Source organism: Diabrotica virgifera, chromosome 3, assembly GCF_917563875.1.
Source record: "Diabrotica virgifera virgifera chromosome 3, PGI_DIABVI_V3a".
Taxonomy (NCBI): domain Eukaryota; kingdom Metazoa; phylum Arthropoda; class Insecta; order Coleoptera; family Chrysomelidae; genus Diabrotica; species Diabrotica virgifera.
In genome coordinates, this window is record NC_065445.1 from 219,338,621 (window position 1) to 219,362,853 (window position 24,233).

A 24,233-nucleotide genomic window follows, 5' to 3' on the forward strand; every position below is an offset into this window, starting at 1 on the left:
GGTAATTAAATCTTTTTGAATTTTTTGTTTCGTATGATCTAGTGACGAGTTCTGATGTCCACCGCAAAATTCATTTTTTTGTGAGCTGCCTGTCAAAATTTGTCACCAATGCAATGGCTTATTTTTCAATATTTTGGATTTAATTTTTTCCTAAATATTCTTCGAATTGTAGTTTATATGTTTACTTAATTTAAAAATAACAAATTCTACCATAGCTTCCAAAAAAAATTCACAAAAATGTGCTTGATATGTTGATTTCAAACCATACCCCCCCCCCCCTCCCTTAATATGTGTATGTAACTGTATGTAATGTCCGGTTTCTAGCGTCCTGCACCTTCGGTTTCCTAGTCTCCATTCTGTCTATTGGCTTAATCTCCTGGTCGTACATCTGTCTCTGACATTATAAAAAAAGTAGTGAAAAAATCAAACCGATGAACTAAAAAGAGGAGAGGAGAGAGGACTAGCTTGGGCAGCATTTAGTAAACTTTCTTATGTAATTAAAAATAGAAAAACTTATTCTTCTTAGCCTTCTATCGTCCACGTTTGGACATAGGCCTCTCCCAACTTTCATCGGTCTCTATCCTGAACAACATATTTCCAATTTATTCCGGCTACTCTTTTAATATCATCAACCCATCTGATCTGTGGTCTTCCTCTCGGTCGTTTACTTTCGTACGGTCTCAGTGTTGTATTGTTGCATAGAAAAACTTAAATACACTGCGGTGCAAAAAAATCGATCCACTAAAAATTTGGTCATTTTTGATGTTTTGAATTTCCTAAACCTGTTGTCCGATTTAAGTGATTTTTTACCACGTTATAGCCTTATCTATTGATAATATCGATGTAATAATATTGTTGCTAGACAGTTAAACTGTCATTGTATACCGGGTGTACGAATCAAACTGTGTTTTTTTCTCAAAGTTCGCATCACCCTGTTGACTATTCTAGCATTTATAAAATACTGAAATTAAAACCCAACTATAGCCTCAGGTTTTCTTAACATTTTGTCTTTCGATTCATTCGCTCATGTTGGATAATAAAAAAGTTAGGTACTTTAACAACTGTATATGTTCGTCATCAGTACTGAGTGTTTCTAAATAAGTGCGACAAACTTTAAGGGATGATTTTACATGAGAAAATAATGACAATTTGGTTTATAATCATATGTCCGCAAACGCTTCGTTTCCGAGATACGGGATGTTCAATTTTTTTTTACAAACTGACGATTTATTTATTGCTTTAAAACCAGTTGAGATATGCAAATCAAATCGGTGGGTTTTAAGACGTAGTTATTGCACATTTTCAACGAAAACATTTCGTTTATAAATTCGCAAAAGTCTGTGTGTTATTGCGCTGCCGCTCCTGCAATACTCAGATCAGATTTATCGATGGATTCATATGTAGTTTTTTCTTCTGAATCCAAATCTGAAAACGGCATTTCGATATTTCTAACCGTCTTCGAGACAATCGACCCCAAAGTGTAAAATGTGACGTCACAATCGGGTTATTTTCTTCCGACACACTACACGTCCAGCTGAAATCGTTGCTGTTAAGTAGGCTAGTTTTTTAATCTCGATTTGTTAAGCAAAGCATAATAGGTTATTTACATTTGAGTTTGACACTTCGTGAATGTCAAACTAAATTTTAAATTAAGTATTAATAAACATTAATGACATTTGATAGTGAATTTAATTATTATATAAAATAAATAAGATGTTCAAAAATACAATTTGAGTATATTTTAAAAGCAATAATTTATTAACAGCTTCAAAAAGGTGTATACGAGTATGCGGCCTCCCCTTTATGATAAATGGACTGTTCCATTTGCTATGAAATTAAAATATAGTCGGTTCGCTAAACTCGACACAACTGGCTAGTGATTTTAGTAGGTAATTTTTTTGTTTTTGCGAATTTTGCCAAAATTGACAAAATTACTAATTATTTATAATTACGTATTTTTTATGGGAAATAAGCCACAATTTTACTAAAAAATGAATTTATTAACGTTTCGAAGCCCAAATCGGGTTTCGTTGTCAAAAAAGGTATTTTGACAACGAAACCCGATTTGGGCTTCGAAACGTTAATAAATTCATTTTTTAGTAAAATTGTGGCTTATTTCCCATAAAAAATACGTAATTATAAAAATGCCACAAGGAAATAGCTTCAGAACAATACTAATTATTTAGTAATTATTAACTAATTAGTAATTATTTTTTTGCCAAATTTTCCAAATTATTGACTAAAATCACTAACCAGTTGTATCTGAGTTTAGCGAACCGACAGTATATGAAGGAATATTGTTTGGTATAAACAATTATGGTCTGATATGTGCAATTACATATTTCTAATGGAAAAAAATATTTGAAGATTTTTCTCAAATTATGGATACCAGCAACATTTTCATTTATAACTCTTTTATTTTTAATTTGACGAAGAAAAGTTATTCTTCATAAAAAGCTCTTCATGTTCTAAAATTTATGATGCAACCATCATATGTAAAATTTTATTAATTTTATACGAGGTATATAAAAAATATGAATTTCGATCAAGAGTGAACTGCCTTTATAGTTTCTGCAGAGAATGATATAATTGCACATTAAAACGTAATTATTAATTCTAAACTACTTTTCATAATAGCAATTTTCCATATTATGAATTAAAATACGTAAATAAATAAAGTTTTCGTTATGATAATGCTCGCATTTTCAGCTTGTTTGACATACAATTAAGAATTTTATATTCACCATTGGCGTGCGTACTGGTAATATTATCGGTCATAATACCCGTTTGCGCGCCAATGGTGAATATTAAATTCTTAATTGTATGTCAAAAATGTGCAATAACTACGTCTTAAAATCCATCAAATTTAATTTGCATATCTCAACTGGTTTTAAAGCAATAAATAAATCGTCAGTTTGTAAAAAGAAATTGAACATCCCGTATCTCAAAAACGAAGCGTTTGCGGACATATCGATACATTTTTGGCAAAGTAACGTAAGTGACATTTTATGTTATTCCATTAAACTAAAGCTATTATTGTTTAGAAGGTACTGCCAAAGTGTAATAAGCCTAGAATTAATTCAAACATAATATGTCTAGGCTTACAACACTCCGGCAGTACCTTCTAAACAATAAGAGCGTTTGTTTAATGGAAAAACATGATTCGCCAAAAATGTCACTTACGTTACTTTGCCAAAAATGTATCGATATGATTATAAAGCAAATTGTCATTATTTTCTCATGTACAATTACCCCTTAAAGTTTTGCGCAAATATTTTAGAAACACCCAGTACTGATGACGAACATGGCCAGTTGTTACAGTACCTAACTTTTTTATTATCCAACAAAAGCAAATGAATCGAAAGACAAAAGGTTAAGAAAACCTGAGGCTATAGTTGGGTTTTAATTTCAGTATTTTATAAATGCCAGAATAGTCCACAGGGTGATGCGAACTTTGAGAAAAAAACACAGTTTGATTCGTACACCCGGTATACAATGACAGTTTGACTCTCTAGCAACAATATTATTACAGCGATATTGTCAATGAATAAGGCTATAACGTGGTAAAAAATCACTTAAATCGGACAACAGGTTTAGGAAACTTGAAACATCAAAAATGACCAAATTTTTAGTGGATCGATATTTTTGCACCGCAGTGTATCTAAAAATATGGCCATCAATCAGTGTGTAATACTGGTTCTGACTTGCAACACCCCAACATGACGTTCACCACGGATATCATAGAGAAGATAGCGAAATTACAACGATCTCTGAAAAGTAAATATATCAAACTATGTAGCACAAGCGTGGATAACAAAAGCAAAAAAAAAATAATATGTAACTCGACAAATTAAACAAACATGATCTATACTTGGTGCTACGTAACTTTACGGAGTACCTCGGTAGCTCTAAGGGTTTGTTTACTACGGAGACCAAAGGATGGTATCCTCGCCTAGAGCTTAGTATCCTACTCTTAATTTTGGTGAATGCGCGCATTTAAAATAATGCATCTGGCGATCGATAATATGGTACGAGCAGTACGAGGGATACCAGGGAGCGAGGGTCGGCGCCTCGTCATGAGCACAACTAAGTCTTTAGAGATCTTGGGGTGTGGATTCTTAATAGATTTGAAATAAAATAGAAACTCAATTGCTCGGGGGGCACCATAATTAAAAGAAAATGAAAGACGAAGCTTACTTAAAACTTCAAAAAAATAACTAAAGTAAAAAGTTAATAAAAATATTATATAGTTATCATAAGATTCAAACACATTTACATAAATATAAATATAATATGACCTTACCTTAGTGTTCTCATGTTGATTTCTTATTTATAAACAAGAGAAAAGGGATCAGATAATAATATTATCAATCAAAAACATTATTGCAAAATGAATAAAAATTTTATTAAAATTAAAATAAAAAAGACAAATGATGGATCTTTTGTAGATGTACAATATTAAAGACCCTGTTTACAAAAACGATAAAAAGTTTACAAACAATACCTTGTTATATAGTCCTGTCCTTATTCTTCACGTTGTGAATGTCCAAAGCACTACTTTTCACTGAATTTACATAAAAAGTACAAAAAGGTTGTTTCCATGAAAAGTTTCAGCAAAACTAAATAAACTTCCAAATGACTCTGCTCATATTGACTTTTAAATAACTTTTGAGGTATTTAGGATTATCTTTAGCACTTAATCCATAACTGCTTAAAAAAAGAAACTTAGGTAGTGTAGTATACACTAAAATAAACTGACTCTTTGCCTAACAGCGGCATTTGGCTTGTGATTAGGAAGTCACGAAAGGAGAACAGTTTCCAACACTACATAGGTACTGCTTCTAATACTCTACATTTTCAGGAACTAAAAAAACTTGATTAAGAACTTAGTCAGAACTTAACTTTCTCAAAAAACCGCCAAAGCAGCTTCTGCCGAGGCTCAACAAACCTCTCTCTTTGAAAGCTCAAACTTGAATCCTCAATCTCACAACTTGAATACCTCTCCTCAAACCAAAAGGCTTCCTTCCAAAAACCCACTCCATTCCTCTCATTCTACTCTACTCATCCAATCAACCAATAAGAAAAAAGTTTAATCCTTCCTTCTTTCATCAATGACTAATAAAAAAATAACCAAGCTTCCTACATTTACTATCGATCAATAGGGAAAAACAAAATATATTTTAAGCCCAACCTACTTAGTAGGGAACCATCCAAAATTAGTTTGCAAAGTCAGCAAAACTCACTTCGTTCTACAGTTCTCAGGAAAAATACTGATGAGTGCACAATCCTACATCTGCGCTTCTCTAATACTGATATTAGCAAGTATGTGTATCTAACTCCCAGGATTCGTGGAGTCAAAACGATCATTAGCTACATTGTAACTCTTTTTTACATCACAAACTGAACACAGGAAATCGAATATAGATACTTATCACTGTAAAATATAATGTCTTTCTTTAACAAGACGGATAAACTTCAAATTCTCACGTTTTTTTTTGAACAGAAATAAATTCCTTACATTGGCTTGGCATATGAGGCGATATTTTTATGTCTACAGGATGGGACAAAAATATGCTACGATACATTTACAATTTTTGGTTTCTGCATAAGGCAAAATAATTGCGTTCTTTTGAACCGTTTAAACTATCAGGGAGGAAAAGAAAAAAGCTCTCTCAATTTAAGTAGCAATACTTAACTGAACATTTGCTGTTCATCTCCTGAAACAGAAAGACGACAGGTGGAACAAAATAATTACACTTTAGACAATGGAAATAATGATGGAGAAAATAAGGGAAGATCTATCGCCAAAGATGTTTTTGACTGACTAGGTAGAGAATGGATCGGTCTTGTATATAAACATTTAAGTTGTATGTTAAATTTTGATATACTTATCCATTGTTTTGTAATGATTTTAGCTTATGAACCCCTCAAACTTATGCAGACTGTGATGGCCAAAACCAATGAGGTTTGTTTAAGGTACCTGGACAATAGTATGTTATGCTCACTGCCCTCGCCGGACACCGGGACCCCATATTGCATCACTAGCGTGTGTGCCATCAAAAACACACGCCGACGAATGGAAGATCGACACGTAGTTATACATGATTTGAATACGATGTTCAACATTCAGGTAAGATACAATATTTTAAAAGAATTCTCCTTTTGAGTAAAATAAAAAAAAAGAAAAATAATATTTGCTTGTTCTTCTCTATTCCATATTAACATGACACATTTTTCTTTCTTTGGACAAAATCCCAACCGAAGGGTATTATTATCCTCCGTTCAGATAGGCAAAATGCTCTCACTCCTAGAATTCACTTTTTTCATTTTTTTTATGTTTTATCTGATTAAATAATAACATTCAGCGTAATTTTAGCCCACCATCCCTCCCCCTACTTAAAAAACGTCAGTTTTTCGTTTTTTTTTTCATCTAAGTCTAAGTAATTCATGAAATTTAAAAATTTCAAAAAAATTCACACACACAGTTGAGGCTTTTATAAAACTTTTCTATTTTTTATAGACCCGTAGGTCTAGTGTACATAACCTAAAAGTAATTTTTTTTTTCGAAAAACGCGTATAACTTCTTTTTGGAGATGAATGCAAGTCTATTTTTTTTATTTTGTGTATTTTATCAAAAAATATATTTCTTCCTGATATTTTCCTGATCGTTTCGTAAGGTTTTTTTTGGGTATTTTAGAGTTTTTTGGGGTATTTTTCTCACTTAATACCATTTCTACTTCTTCTTAAGGTGCCGAGACCGTTTGTCGATCGTTGGCTCTCATGTTGCCCAGCATATTAACAATCATTGTCTTATTTACATCCGCTCGAAATAGTTCAGTGCTAGTTTTCCCAAACCATTGGCGTAGGTTTTTAATCCAAGAAGTTGTACAGCGGCCCACACTTATTTTTCCCATTGCTTCTTCTTCTTCTTAAAGTGCCTATCCGTTCCGGATGTTGGCGATCATCATAGCTATCTTGACTTTGTTTACCGCAGCGCGGAACAGTTCAGTGGTAGTCGTGTTATACCACTTTCGTAAATTTTGAAGCCAGGAAATGCGTCTTCTTTCCGGTCATCTTTTACCATTTACCTTCCCTTGGAGAATCAGTTGGAGAAGGCCGTAACGTTCTTGAGAAATCAAGAACGTTACAACCTTTTCCCATTTGACATTTAAAATAGGCCAAATCAAGGTTTTTTTATTGGTTACATATAATTTGAAGTAACTGATTCCTTTAGACTTCAGGCTATTCAAAAATTTGGTTAAACACCTTTAAACCCTCAAAAACATATTTTTCAAGGTTTTTAAGGGTTTTTGCGGGGTTGATCACATTTTTGAGATCGATACAGCCTGCATCAATGCGTCTCCGATTCATATTTAAAAACAACAGAAAACGGGGCTTTTGACTGCATTTATCACTTTTTTTTACCTTACATCACTAACAAGCACGTTTTCAAAATTTTTATAAAATATGAGGCAATGCATTTCCCATATTAAGGGAAGCTAGAGATTTATTTACACTGGGAAAACCCGGTTTTCAAGTGTTTTTGGGTGCTTTTATTGGATTTTCTATTTTTTGCCACTATACCCATTAAATAGTACGTTTCAAAGGTATGTTCTTGAAAAAGATGAGATGATCTATTTTTTTAAATTCGATTTGAGAATTGAAATGACCTCCTAATAACCCTTGAAAACCTGTTTTTTTGCATAAACGATGAATGTATTTCCTTTTTTGAGGCCTGCTACTATTATTTTTCATATTTTTTCAATATAAATTGGAAACATATTGATTCCGGTTATACCGAGCTCAAAAAATATTATCGACCCTGCAAAACCCCTTAAAAAACGTGAAAAACATATTTTTGGGGAGTTTTTAAAGGATTTTCGCCAAATTTTTGAATGTTGTTCTGAAGCTATTTCCTTGTGGCATTTTTATGATTAATTATTTGTATGGGAAATAAGCCACAATTAAAATGAAAAAAATAATTTTATTAACGTTTCGACGCCCAAATCGGGTGCCGTTAATATTTTGTATTTTGACAACGGCACCCGATTTGGGCGTCGAAACGTTAATAAAATTATTTTTTTCATTTTAATTGTGGCTTATTTCCCATACAAATAATTAAATTTTTGAATGTCCTAAGAAATAAGTTACTTCGAATTATATCTATAAAAAAACCTTGATTTGATATATTTTGAAGTCTATAAAACGGGTAAAATCCCTAAAAACACCTAAAAAACAGTGTTTTAGGTTTTTTGAAGGTGGCGCACCTTACGTAAAAATCAGAAATATATTTTCAGAAATGTATTTTTCGAAAAAAAAAATCATTTTTATGTTCTGTACGTTCAATCTACTGCTCTATAAAAATAAATAAGTTTTGTAAAAGCCTCAACTTTGTGTATGAATTTTTTGAAATTTTGGGAGTGACGGCATTTTGCCTGTCTTAACGGGGGTACTGAGTCCTGATACAATTCTACCTTCACATGAAATTTATTATATCACACCATTTATTAGCCTCTAACAATATATTGGGTTTATTTTCATAAAAGGTTGTTTCATTTAACCGAATTTTGTATACATGTCATGATGTATTAGATTATTTTTGGTAAATATGACCATGTGTAAAACATTTTAGTAAATATAGTGTTAAGGAAACACAAACACAATCAATATGTGAGAAATTCTTTGAATGCACATTCTTATCATCGTTAAAGCATTATTCAAAATACCACATACCTAACTCAACCAGTAATTGTTTTTCCCGAAACTGTTGTTGCGACATAAAATAAAGTAAAATCATTTAACTAGGAACATAAACTTGAATATAAATAAATCTTATTATTTTCTAGAGAGTTATTTGTTGACTAACGTAATACATAGTATTTTTAACAATGAACCGATTGCATGGAAAGATTTCTCCATACTCAATTTGATTTGAAATAGATTAATGTTATAGCGTATTATATTGGTAGAATGGGGCAATGCAAAAAAGATTGTATTAAAAATAGTAAATTAAAAATTATGATCGTAAATAGTGCGTCATATGTAGCATGATTCAAAATTAACAGACAAAAATAACAGACATTTCATTTAAGTAAAATACATACAGTGATGAGCGCGCTAATAACCGGCAAAATAGCACAAAAGATGGAAAACGTATTAAGTAGTGAGATAAAAAGAAATGAAACTAGTCGAGTTGGGAAATTTAGCGATATTAACTTATATATTTACATCATATTGATTGTGTCCCACCTTCAGACGTATCAGACGAGTTTGGATACTACCACTGTCACAGTGACAGTTTTAGTTGACATACTCCTCTGATATGTGTAGAGGTGGGAAACAATCAATATAATAAACAAGTTAATATCGCTAAATTTCGCAGCTCGACTAGTTTGATTTCTTTTTATCTCACAACTTAATACGTTTTCCATCTTTTGCGCTATTTTGCCGGTTATTAGAGCGCTCATCATTGTATATACAGTTAACCAATACAAATATCACAATAACACAAATTTATTACAAAATAAATATATCACCTTACTCAAACTGATGTTTAATACTATTCAAAAATCACAAATATCTTTGGGAACAACCGTAAACTACGTCGTAAAAATTTTGGGGTTTTTAATACCCTGCCCCCTTCCGTTGTAAAGCGTCATTTACAGTCGCCCCCCCCCTCATGCCGACGTCATCATTGCAACTCATGACACCCCGCACTTTAATGATTTTTTTTAATTCCATGTTATTTCTGAATTTTTTAAAGTTAATTCTCAAACTTCATTTACGAATGTATCCAAATCAGTATAGTCCATTCTTTCACGGTTTTTGCTCTAAATTTTAAAGAACCGCTTTGATTGACATGAAATTTTGGCATGCGCATAGCTTACATGTCAAAGAAAAAAAGTGATATTGTGCCGATGTGTGCTTTTGCCCTGGGGGTGACTTTCACCCCCTCTTGGGGGTGAAAAAATATATGTCCAAAATAAGTCCGGAAATGGATAAATTGACTAATTTTAAGTAACTTTTGTTCTATAGAGCTTTTTCGCCAAGTCAACACTTTTCGAGTTATTTGCGAGTGAATATGTTCATTTTTCAACAAAATAACAACATTTTTAGACGATTTTTCGCAAATAACTCAAAAAGTAAGTATTTTGTCGAAAAAAACGTTCTTAGCAAAAATGTAGACTATAAAAAAGTAAAAAAAAAATGGTGTACGCGTTAGGTCTCTGGATCTCGTAGAACCAGAGTTATAGCCAATGAAAAATAGATTCATATTCACCAAATTTCAAATAGAATATTTCGACGTGAAATATCCAAAAAATTAAGCACTTTTTGGGGAAAACCCTTTATAACTTTTTTAAAGTGTTTAAAAAAAGCTTTATTTCTGTTTGTACAAAAAGTTTCTAGCATTAAATTTAAGCAAGTTACGCTCAAAATAAAGTTGGTCCCTTTTGTTTTTGCAAAAAAAATCGGGAAGACCAACCCCTAATTAGCCACTTAAATGAAATTAATCGTTACCACTCCACAAATTATTTTACTTATGTTGTGTTTATATGATCTGTAAGTTTCATCGATTCAAAGTGCTTATTTTTAAAAAAAGTTTCAAAGTAAAATTTTTAAAAATTTAAATTTTGAAAATTATGCTTTTTTTAAATAACTTAAAAATTGTTAGAGATACCAAAAATCTCGAAAAACAAAAAAAGTCAGATTTGCTTTTCTGAATATCATGTATTTTTTTGCTTTTCTGTTAGACAAAAATTTATTAAGATTTGGTGTTTCTAAATTTACATACATTCGTGATCAGTGACTCGTTCAACCCCTTTTAACTACAGCCCTTTCAATAATAAGGACTTTGAACCGATGAAACTTACAGATCATATAAACAATATATACACGAGTCAAGAAACTTGTGAAGTCGTAACGATTAAGTTCATTTAAGATACAAATTAGGGGGTGATTTTCTCGATTTTTTTACCAAAACCAAAAGGGAGTAACTTTATTTTGAGCGTAACTTGTTTAATTTTGATGCTAGAAATTTTTTTTATGAAACAAAAATGAAGCTTTTTTTAAACACTTTAAATAAGTTCTAATGAGTTTTCCCCGAAATGTGCTTCATGTTTGGTTATTTCACGTTAAAGTATTCCATTTGGAATTTGACGAATATGAACCTATTTTTCATTGGCTATAACTCTGGTTCTACGAGATCCAGAGACCTAACGCGTACACCATTTTTTTTACTTTTTTATAATCTATATTTTTGCTAAGAACGTTTTTTTCGACAAAATACTTACTATTTGAGTTATTTGCGAAAAACCGTCTAAAAGCGTGGTTATTTTGTTGAAAAATGAACATATTCACTGCCAAATAACTCGAAAAGTATTGACTTAATGAAAAAACTCTATGTAACAAAAGTTACTTAAAATTAGCCAGTTTATCCATTTCCTGACTTCTTTGGACGAATATTTTTTCACCCCCAAGAGGGGGTGGAAAATCACGATTTTCCCTTCGAACCCGCCGTTTTCGCCTTGCCTATTTGGTTGAATGGAGCAAAAATGAAAGCAATGTTATTTACACGGTATCTGGAAAGTGAACTGTTCAACACATATTCTTCGAAAGATGTCGTCGAATGAAGCCATGCGTTTAGGAGTTGCACAAAATAATTATCTAAAAAGGAGCTATGGAAATACCGTGGTTGGTGGATGCGATCATGGATATTAAGAAGACAAGCCTAGGAGTCGCTTCTTTAGACGAAGCAACGAAGCACTAAAAAGCCCAAAACCTAGGAATTTTGTGCAGTAAGATGAATCGTCATGCAACTTTTTGCATTCAATTCGAGAGAGTGTCAGGCAATTTTGTGAACTAAATTGATCTCCGGTAAAAAATTGTGTGCATGAAAAAATGCATTTTCAAAGTGCACCTCGTAGAGATGGAAAATGAAAAATTTAGAACTCAGGAAATATTGACGGAAATGAGTTCAATTGTTATATTTGGTGGTTTTGGAGGTCAGTGAATACAAATTTCATGAGGGCGATGGTCTCCGAGGTACCTGGTGCCCAGGGTGGAGCTCGTCGCCTGGGACGATCGAATAATTCGCGGGACGATAGAATAATTCGCGAAATGAAGATTGGATCGAAAAACTGAAAAATACGCGTTTAATATTTTTCAAAAATCTATCGAATGACACTACAGACGACGCCCCACTCCATCCCCTGGAGGTGGGGTGGGGGTAACTTTAAAATCATAAACGGAAACGCCCATTTGTTATTAAAGATTTGGATTGCTTACGTAAAAATAAGCAACTTTTATTCGAGAAATTTTTTCGAATTGTGGATAGATGACGCTCTAATCAGAAAAAACGATTTATCGTGATACCATAGGTAAATTGTAGAAACGGTCTAATATCTCGAGAAATACATTCCATATAAAAGACCAAAAAATACGTATGTAATATTTTTCAAGAACCTACCGAATAACATCAAACACGACTCTCCACTCCACTCCCTGGAGGTAGGGTGGAGGTTAACTATAAAATCTTAAATGGGAATCCCCATGTTTTATTGCAAATTTGGATTCCTCATGAAAAAATAAGTAATATTTATTTGAAATATTTTTTAGAATTGTTAATAGATGGCGCTAATAAATAGTGTTTTTCCGATTATAGCGCCATCTATCCATAATTCGAAAAAATGTCTCGAATAAAGGTTACTTATTTTTACGTAAGGAATCCAAATCTGCAATAAAAAATGGGGGCTAATATTTAAGATTTTAAAGTTACACCCCACCCCACCTCCAGGGGTGGAGTGGAGGGTCGTGTTTTATGTGATTCGATAGGTTCTTAAAAAATATAAAAGATGTATTTTTTGGTTTTTTATTTGGAAGTGTATTTCTCGAGATATTAGACCGTTTCTATAATTTACCTATGGTATCACGAAAAAACTTTTTTCCGATTATAGCGCCATCTATCCCTAATTCTAAAAAATGTCTCGAATAAGAGTTGCTTACTTTTACGTAAGCAATCCAAATCTGCAATAACAAATGGGGGTTTCTATTTAAGATTTTAAAGTTACCCTCACCCCACCTCCAGGGGGTGGAGTGGGGTGGTCGTGTTTAGTGTCATTCGATAGATTTTTGAAAAATATTGAACAAAATAAACGACAATTGCCCAGCTTTTCTGCACTGAGATACTGCACAACCACACACATCTTATCGAAAATGTAATGTCACTCGAACGCAATAAAATTTACATGAATAGATTTGTCTCGAAATTACAATCATTTCATGTCATTGCACTAAATTTGAAGTTTAATTAATAACGGCGTAAATTGTAATTAAAGTTTATAGAAATCACATTTTTGAAGTCCATAAAACCGTCATTCATAAATACTATTAATCTAGTTGTTATTGAAAACAGCTTAACACAGCATGAGCTAAACCGATTAGACGAACTATATACTTTGGGACGACTGATCAAATTATACCTACTTTATTAACTATAAGATAAGAGTAAGCCTCTGACTTAACACCTGCAGAAAGATTTATGAACTGGCGATTCACAAAATCTCTTTTCTCTCTCTGGCTCACGCACACAGCCATTTGATTTTAGATTGATTTATATCAATGTTTACATTTGATTGGATTTGAGCTGACATTACATTTTCCATAAGATGTGTGCAGTGTCCTTTGTACTTTGTAATATTGATAAACATTTCCAATTCTTGTATTACTCATTTGCAATAAAATTTGTATGTTTTAGGAAGCAAGTCCGTCCAGTTACTACGCAGTATTCGATGGCCACGCGGGCCACGACGCTGCCGCCTATAGCTCAGCTCATTTGCATCAGTTCCTTGCCGAAAATAAATGTTTTGCTTCAAATCCGAAACAAGCCTTGCTAGATGCCTTTTGTAAAACAGATGCTTTATTTATTGATAAGTGTAAAGTTGAAGTAAGTATCGTCATTTTTGACAAATATTGCTTAACACTTTCAAGCCCGCCGACACAGCTCCCGTGTTCACACTGTTATCAATCAGGTGCTACCGACACGACTACCGTGTTTACGTTTCAACAATTTTCCAATGACTGTATAAATGGGCACATGAGACAAATATCTGATATTGGCTCGGAGCCGAAAGTGTTAATATGTTCGGTTACTTAACAAAAGGAAGGTTCATTCGAACTACCACAGAAAGTTGGGGAGTTAATGTATAACAACAAAACTAAAAGGGACAAATAAAATATAAAAACTATTAAATGAGATTTTAATATAACAAGCAAAACCTTCCTATAGCTTTACAATAAAAAAATGATACTTATGGCATTATTGGGTCGCTTGCTGGGCGTGGAGGATGATGATGGATGTAGTTGGCTTCGGATACTTACTTACTTTCCGTGTCCGGAACACCAACAACTTTAAATTCTGTATTTCCAATGGTTGGCCACATAGATGGCCCTGTCATTTGCTATAATTAAGTCTTGTTCTGTGCAGGTCTCTCTCATCTCTGTGCATGATAGTAGATGCCGGCTGGTCTGAACCGCGCCACAGTCGCAGGTATCGTCCTCCTGGTATCCCCATTTTTTCAGGTTACTAGCACAACGTGAAACGCCGGTTCTTAGTCTGTTTAGCGCTTTCCAAGTCGGATACGGTAAATTGTGTCCAGCAGCCATTCGGCTTCGGATGATGTAGGTAGATCTAGGTATTTGCCACGTGTCTTCAAGTAGCCGTTCTGTTCTTGAAAACAGCTTCAGTTTTTAGTTTATGGTTTTCTGAATAACAAAATCAATAAAACTAGAATGAAAAACCTTGCAGTGACATCAAACGTTTTAAAAGATTCCCTGCCATGTCTTCCAAAATTACAATAATTAAAAATATTAAACAAAAATAGCAAATTGGAAAGGATCAAATGAATAGAATTATTATTAAACGAATTAGTTAAATTTAAAGATTCGAGCTGCATACAGGTTTAACAAAGTTAATGAGCCACGCGAGTTGGAGAGACCATGTATAAAAACGAATATAAGAAATTATCAAAAAGACAATTGGTTAAATACAGTCCGTACAATATACGTTGCACGTCATTATCTACGTCAGAGATCTAAGTTGACATTGTTGCCCAATTACAAAAAATTCTTGAATTCATTTTAAATCAAATATATCACATAATTATTGCGAAAGTGGATTATACAACACAACAAATTAATATTCAATATAAATAAATATGGCGTTTGAAATGTGGACATTTAGAAGAGTGCTAAGGATTTCATGGGTAGATAGAGTCACTAATATAGAAGTGTTAAGGAGAATAGGCAGAGACAGGGATCTCGAAAACACAATAAAAGAAAGAAAACTGCAATATCTTGGACATGTGACTCATAATTCAAGGAAAAATAGAGGGTAGGAGAAGCCTAGGAAGAAAACGCGTTTCCTGATTGAAGAACGTGAGAGAATGGTTTGGTTGCAGCTCAAGGCAACTGTTCAGAGCAGCTGTCTCGAAGGTCAAAATAGCCATGATGATTGCCAACCTTCGTCGCGGAGATGGCACTTAGAGAAGAAGATAAATAAATAAAATCATTAGAAATAGAAAACAAGAATTAAGTTATAATCTTACGTTAAAGTAAATAATAAAAACAATAAATATAATAAAACAAATACTTATAGTAAAGAATAAAAACAAATCTGAAGTGTCATCACCACAACCGTCAAATAAATGTTATCAATATACCAATTTATGCCAAAATTTCACCTTTGTTCGATCGCAATTAAGAGTGTAATCTGAACAAGTGTGCTTTATAAAAACGCTTTATATTCCACTTATACAAATTACAGATGATCCCAAACCCTTTTTTCAGTGCGCCATGGATTGTCGAATTCGCTCTAACGCAGGGGTGGGCAAACTTTTTTTAGTAAGGGCCACAAAATATTTTTGGTCTATTACCGAGGGCCGCAATATTTGGTACCCTAACATTTACCAGTTACCAGTTTGTTGCCTGTTCGAATTTTTAACTTTTTACTTAGAGGGGAGGCATGTTTAAATTAAGTAAACATATTCAGTACAATTCAAAGATTATTCAAAAAAAATTGAAGACCAGATATTGAAAAATAAGCCAACGGTGGCAAATTTTTACAGGCAGCTCCAAGAAAAAATGGATTTTGCAGTAGAACTCGTCAATGGATCATATGAAACAAAAAATTCAAAAATATTTTATTAGCTTATGAGTTTCTCGAGGTAACGCTGTTGAGTTTTTTAGTTTTAACGATTTTTGAGTTTTTGATATCACTCAAAATACCAGTCAAAATAAGGAAATTTTTGTAAAAAGGGTGAAAATCAACATATTTATTGTTGTTAACTAAAACATATCGCGACAGAGTTACCTCACGAAATGTCCAAAGAAAATCTATGAAAAATTTCAGGTGGATCTGTCAAGTGGGTAGTTTTTGAGTTACAATCTCCACCGCCTTGGAAAAAAGCAGTTTTGAGAAAAACGCGTTTGGTTTGACAACTTCTATTTCAATTTGTTTTTTGTCTGTCAAATTGTAAAGTGGTGCACGCCGGAATATGTTTTTGAATCTAGAGTAATTTACAAAAGAGACGGGAACAGCTGTTGAACGTTTCTCACTACGCTCAAACTACTGCAAAGCGAGTCGAAGGTAGGGATATTAAACATGCTTCTTTACTTCCGATAATTTTACTCCGGTCAAGCTGAAAATTTTGAAGTTAATTTATTCATTTAAAATAATAAAAAAAATCAAAAATGTCAAACAAAAAAAATTTTCACACCGTACCCCTCCCCCTAAACAGCATTCGAACTTAATTAAGCATGGTATTTTCCTCAAATATATGTGTATCTATACATTTATTTATTTTTATTTTATCTTTGAACCTATTTCTTTTTTCCCTAATATTGTTCTGAAGCTATTTCCTTGTGACATCTTATGCAATTTACTAGTTTATTTGGGAATATGCCGCAATTTAAGTTTGAAATTAAATTTATTTGACGCTTCGATTTTTACTTCGGAAATCGTTATCAAAATACAAAACATTGTTTACAATGTTTAGTATTTTGATAACGATTTCCGAAGTGGAAATGGAAACGTTAAATAAATTTAATTTCAAACTTAAATTGTGGCTTATTCCCAAATAAAATAATGAATTCTATTTTCACATTTCTATCAGTTACTTAAATATTTGAAGGGAAATTCCGTGCTTAAATAGATGCAAACACGCATCATACGTAATATGCAACACGCGTCATTTAAATCAAAATAAACAAAGTTATAAATTTGAAAAAACTTAGATTCCCTTCATTGTTTTTGTTTTCTTTAAAAGAATTAAATAATATAAAAATATGCACGATGATTTAATCCTATTGAACGAATAATTAACAATATTATAATTGAAATGACGTTGGCGTTGACTACTTGCAAAACATTTTTGCACAATACCTGCCCATGGATTAAGCAGTGAAAAATAATAACTAATATTCTGAAAATTGTTCATGGACGTAATCTTTAAGTTTTCTCAACATTACAATATTTTTTGTTCCTCTTAAATTTGGTGCTCCGTCAGTTGTTAAACTTACTAGGTTACAGCGTTAATTTAAATTTTTCCAAACAGTTCCAGACTACTTCAGAAATATCGTTTCCATTTGTTGAAATTTCGTGGATTTCATTCAGGGAGCCGACAAAACTCTGTCGGAAACCCAAATAATTGCCCGCGTTATGTTGAAAATTTGCGGAAAAATCACCCGCTGAGAAATTGTTAATTAATAGCTGCATTATCTACATTTATTAATATTAGCACTAATTAAAAAAATCTTTAAATGAAAATAATTCACTTTTTTCCTCGGGTCGCAAAAAATGTATAAAGGGCCGCATGCGGCCCGAGGGCCGCACTTTGCCCACCCCTGCTCTAACGCATTAAGCTCGAAGTGACAGAAAAAACGACCGTCCGTGATTATTATATTATTATACATAGAACTTCGAAAATTATGTATTAGTTGAAGGGTATATTAAAGCTACTTATACTTATAGATGTATAATTGGTTGACAATTACAATACTCTAAATATATTACCAATCCGTGATGCGAATAAAGATAATTTGAAACAAAAGTAACTATGGTGACAGTAGGTTTCACAATTTTAACGGATAAAATGACAATTGTAATTCTAGGTTAGAATTTTCTCAACGACGTAAATATAAATATTTTATGTCATTGGTATATGTATTCGGACATTGTATGGTAAAATGGTATTCTATATTTATTTACTTTTTCCTTAAAATATTTTAAATATTAATATTTATATAAATATTAATATTTCTTCTTCTTCTACGGCACTACAGCCCAAATTGAGCCTTGGCCTCCTTTATTTTTTGCCTCCACCCTTGCCTGTCTGTGGCTGCTCTTCTCCATACACGGACTCCTAAAAGGGATTGTGCGTCGCTGTTTACTGTGTCTTCCCAGCGCTTTCGTGGCTTCCCAACCGGTCTCTTTCCTTGCATTCTAGCATTCAGTGCTCGTTTTGGTAGCCTATCCTCTCCCATTCTTATCACATGTCCGGCCCATTGCCATCTTTGTAATCTAATGAAGTCTGACAGAGGCGTTTCCTTAGAAAGTTGATAAAGCTCGTTGTTGTATCGACTTCTGAAGATTCCGTTTTCCCTCACAGGTCCTAGTATTCTCCTAAGTACTTTCCTTTCGAATGTGTCGAGTTTGTTTTTGGATGTTTCTTTCAGCACCCAGACTTCACTGCCATAGCATGTTATTGGTCGAATTAAGGTTTTATAGATTCTCATCTTTTTATTTCGGTGGACACTTTTTGACCGAAATATATGGGAGAGGGCAAAATAAGCTCTGTTTGCCTGCGTTATTCTCTTCCTTATTTCTCCATCTTCTGATCCGTCGGCATATATTTCTACTCCCAGGTATATAAACTTTTCAACCGTTTCAATGTCATCTTCATGTATAATGTTTTCTGGGACTATATTTCTTCTCGTCTGAGTCATTATTTTTGTTTTTTCTGTGTTAATTTCCAGACCTAGCATTTTTGTTTGTGTTTTTAACTCTGCATATGTTTCCTGTGCTCCTGTTAATGTTCTACTCATAATATTAATATCATCAGCATAAGCGGCCAGTTGAACCGTTCGGTTGGTCAGTAGATTTCCTCGTCCAGTTTGCATTTGCCTAACCGCATACTCCAGTGCCAGGTTAAACAATGTTGGGGCCAGCCCATCTCCCTGTTTTAGTCCCTGCGAAATGTTAAAAAAGTCTGTCCGGTGGTTTTGTATTCGTACACATGCCTGAGTTTCATCCATTGTGGCTTTAATGAGTCTTATTAACTTGTGTGGTATTACCAATTCAGCCAATATATAGTATAGTTTGTTCCTTTTGACTTAGTCGTATGCCTGTTTGAAGTCTACAAACACGTTGTGAACATCAATATCGTGTTCCCATGCTTTGCTCAAGATCTGTTTTACTGTGAATATTTGATCCAGTGTCGATCTTCCCCGTCGGAAGCCCGTCTGATACTCTCCAATAATATTTTCTGCTAGTGGTTGGAGCCGCTGGTTTATAATATACGTGAGGTCTTTATATGCTTGTCTCCTTTTTTATAGATCGGGCATACTATACTTTTCTTCCAGTCGTCGGGTATTTTCTCTTCTTGCCATACGTCTCTGATGAGCGCGTGGATGTGACTTGCTAGGTGGTCGCCACCTACCTTATATAGTTCTGCTGGTATTTCATCAACTCCCGGAGCTTTATTGTTTTTCTGGGCCTTAATGGCTTCGAAAACTTCCTCTATGGTTGGAGCTTCTACTCCATTCTCTCCTACGTAGATCATACCCATTTCATCTTCCATGTCTACTTGAGTTCCAAGTAGTGTCTGAAAATAATGCTTCCAGGTTTCTGTGACTTTCTGTTGGTCACTGATTATTTGCCCACTTTCATCTTTTAATAGACTTGTTTGAGGTTTATACCCACTTTTTATCTTTTTTAGGTATTCGTAAGCCCCTCTAATTTCGTTGTTTTTTAAATGTTCTTCCATTTTTTCTATTTGTCCATTTTCATAGGCTCTCTTTTTATTTCTACATGTCTTGTCTGCTTTCCGTCTTGCGACTTCAAATAATGTTCGTCTTTCCCGTGTTCTTCTTGTTATGTACATTTTGTGTGCTTCATTTCTTTCCTCGATTGCTTGTCTGCACTCGTCATCAAACCATGCTGCTCTTCTCTCCTTTTTCTTGTTTCCCAGGGTGGACGCTGCTGCTGTCAGTACTGCTGTTTTGATATTAGTCCATTTGCCATCTATGGAGTGCAGTTCTAGCGTCCTTAACTCATTTGCGACTTCTTGTTCGAACTTCTCTTTACATTCCTGAATCTTCAGTTTTTCCAGGTCCAGTTTGTTTGTTCTTTGTTGTCTTTCGTTTCTTTTGCTGTTAACTCTGCATCTAAATTTGGTTTGTACTAAAAGATGGTCTGATCCACAGCATGCTCCTCGTCGTGTTCTCACATCGGAGATACTACTGGCTGCCCTTTTGTCTATCAGCACATGGTCAATTTGATTGGTTGTGGTTCCATCTGGTGAAATCCATGTCATTTTGTGTATGCCTTTATGTGGGAAGCATGTGGAACTTATAACCATGTTTTTACTGGTGGCAAAATTTATCAAAACTCCCCATTCTCGCTTGTTTCATTGTGCAGAGAGTGTTTTCCTATTGTGCCATAGAACTGCGGTTCCTTCCCTATTTTAGCATTCATATCACCCATTATAATCTTGATGTCATTTTTTGGCGCATTATCATATACTATCTCCAGCTGTTGGTAAAAGCTTTCCTTTGTATGTTGCTCTTGATCTTCTGTTGGACAGTGAATGTTTATCATTGTTAGGTTGAAGAAGTGGGTGCGAATTCTCAACTTACATATCCTTTCACTGACTGCCTGGAAGTCGATGATTTTTGACTTAAAATCATTATCCACCACAAATGCGACTCCACATTCTTTGCTTCCTTGTTCCTTCCCACTATATAGAATTGTGTGCGTTTTAGTGTCCCTGACACCTTTCCCCAGCCATCTTGTCTCCTGAAGAGCAGTAATCATGATCTTATATCTTTTTAGTTCTTGCAGAAGTGCGGTTTGAGCTCCTGGTCTATTTAGCGTCCTCACATTCCAGTTTCCAAATGCATAGTCCATGTTTCGTAGCTTGAGTCGTTTCCGAAAGTTCCGTCCTGTATTCCGAGGCAAATGTTCAGGTTTCGTAACAGTGTGTTTTTTCCGGGAGTGGGTTGTCAGCCCACTGCCCAACCTTCCTCCTTTATCCGGGCTTAGGACCGGCAGTGGTGACTCCTGAGCTACTCGATTCACCCATTTGTCACCACAGGCGGAGTTAAATATTAATATTTATATAAACATAAATAAAAATATTCTGACTACTGTCAGATTGAACTAAAATGTCATGCCTCGATTTGCGACATTCTTAAAATCTTATATGACGTCAAACTAATGACGCACTGAAAAAAAGGGTTTGGGATCATCTGTAAATGAAACAAGTTAGGGTAGCTATGTTTATTTAAATTTACATTAATAGAAATCTTCCAGTATTATTTCTACGCGTATATAATAAAATATGTCTAATGGGTTTAATTCCAGTGTACTCGGCTAAACGATTCTAAAAGGGAACAGACCTACCACTTAAATATTTCTTGTTGGTATCATGTGACGTCACGTGCTATGACACGGATGACGTGCAACGGTATCTATATTGTACGGACTGTATATAAATAAATCAACTTATCCCAATGGATATTTAATAGTATATTATGCAACGAGCAATTATTGATGGTCATTATGAAGCGAATATGAGGGATATGAAGCGAACCGCCTAGAGGCGCGTTTACTACAGAGTACGAGCTTCATAATGATAATTAAATGCAAGTTGTATACACGATTTTTTTTATGATCATTCACAACAAAAAATATATTCAAATTTAATAATTTTGTAACGCAGACAAATTAAGTAGTTTGTCAGTTTGTTTACATATTGAGAACTGTCAAAGCGTATGTATTTGACTCGCCATTGGTCACTGTGCGTGTCCCACCTTTATCGCGAATGCCATATCGCGATTCTAGTGGTTAAAAATCTGTATCGTAATGAAAATCTGAATCATAATTAAGTTCATTATGATACAGGTAGTGAAATTGTAAATGATATATTATAGTATGAGAATAGAAAAACAATTTAAATGAATTTGGAACAGAAACATCAAGTTAAATAGATACAAAATGCAGCAAAAAAATGTCACTTCCATTATTATGTAAATAGTAAACTGTCACTTAAGTAAAACTGATGTGACAGAGGTTCAAGTTGCGAACTGACAAATGTATTTTGTCGCTTGGAGGGTGGCATAGACACCATAGAAAATTCATATACGCGTGTGATTAAGTTAGTTGTTGCCTTTAAAGGCGCGGAAAGACAAGAATGGAAGATAATTTAAAAAATCAAGCAGTTTAGTTGATAAAAGAATTGAGCGACAACTGTTTTTAGAAGAAAAATAGCAAAACAAAACAGAGAGTTAAGAAAGTAATAGAATCAACCAAAATTGGAATAAAATAATTATTATTTAAATATAAATAAAATTTATTTTATTTAGCGTATGGCTTAAGTATATCACAGAATATATTTAGATTTATGCATTATACAATGCATCACAAACAGATGTCCAATTTTTTTATATATTCGATTGACCCTTCGGTTGCCATTACAAAGTCTATAGGGTCGCCTGTGTATGCTCTGCGTGGGCAGTCCTGAACAATGTGACTGATCGTCTGTCTTGCAGCGCCGCAGTCATAAGAAGGCGAGGGGAGTTTACCCCATCTGTGGAGGGAGTCGGCGCATCTTCCACAGTTTGTTCGAATTCGATTAAGGGCTGCCCAAATCTTACGGGGACGTTCAAATTCGCCAGGATTCCCTATGATGTCCGGTAGACTATGGTAATGCGGATCTGTCCTACTTTCCCAATCTTCTCTCCATCGGGTATTTAAGTCAAAGTTGGATTGCTGCAGCGCTTGAGCAGATTGTAGAGGGGGTAACCTGGATCGGAGACGGTTTCCAAGAATATCGGGGATGTCGTTGTGGACTAGAAGCTGGCGACTGTCCTTTATTTTGTTATATTCTTTAACCAATGCATGTTCGCGGCGTAGGTTGGGTGGTGCTATATTACTAAGGGTAGGTAGCCACATTGTAGGGGTGGGCTTAATTGTGCCTGTTATCATACGCATAGTACGGTTTAGTTGGGTGTCGACCAGGTGGGTATACCTGCTATTTAGCCACACTGGAGCACAGTATTCTGCCACCGGATATATCAGGCCAAGAGCAGAGGATCTTAATGTTGATGCTGTGGACCCCCATGTAGTGCCGCAGAGTTTCTGTATTATATTGTTGCGTGTTTTCAATTTTGCTGCTGTTTTCGTCAGGTGTTCTCTGAATGTGAGCGTTCTGTCTAGAGTAACTCCAAGGTATTTCGGGTATTTATTGTGTTTTAACAGCTTGTTATTAAAATACACTCGTAATTCTCTGTTTGCCAACTTGTTGTTTAGATGAAAAGCTGATACTTCAGTTTTTGTAGTACTTGGCTGTAGTCTCCATTTCTTAAGGTATTCGCTGAGGATGGATAAGTCATTCGTGAGAGTGATTTCTGTAGTTTCTAAAGATTGGTGGCTTGTTGCAAGGGTCCAGTCGTCAGCATATCCAAACTTCCGAGATTCGGTTTCATCAGGCATGTCAGCAATATAGAGGCTGAAAAGTAAAGGGGCAAGGACAGAACCCTGTGGAAGACCCTTTCCCATTATAACCTGGAAGGCTCTGTTGGTCAGCATGTTGTCAATGAGGTTAATTATCTTTCTGCCGGGGATAATGCGGGCCAGTTTATATATTAATCCCTGTCTCCAAACAGTATCATATGCTGCTGTTAGATCTATAAATACTGTTGCTGTCTTTTGTTTCTTTTGAAAACTAGCTTCTATAAAAGTTGTTAATGACAGCTCTTGGTCCGTACAGCTTCGATGAGGGCGGAAGCCAGCTTGTTCAATGGGGACAGTTTCTAGTATCCTGTGACTAATTCTGTTGAGGAGAAGCTTTTCTAATAGTTTATATACCATGCTGAGTAGAGCTATGGGGCGGTAGTTTTCTGGCTTATCGTTTGATTTGCCCGGTTTCGGAATTGCAATTATCTTTGTTCGCTTAAGT

The 24,233-nt window shown here is 34.4% G+C and overlaps 1 protein-coding gene across 1 annotated transcript in view; it reads left to right on the forward strand.

Moving 5' to 3' along the window:
• Positions 1-24,233, forward strand: part of LOC114325942 (protein phosphatase 1E) — a 220,887-nt gene that overhangs the window by 161,256 nt on the left and 35,398 nt on the right. The window contains exons 3-4 of the mRNA XM_028274099.2: positions 5,916-6,130; positions 13,754-13,942. Of these exons, the coding sequence (XP_028129900.2) occupies positions 5,916-6,130; positions 13,754-13,942 (404 nt within the window). The remainder of the gene's footprint in view (positions 1-5,915; positions 6,131-13,753; positions 13,943-24,233) is intronic.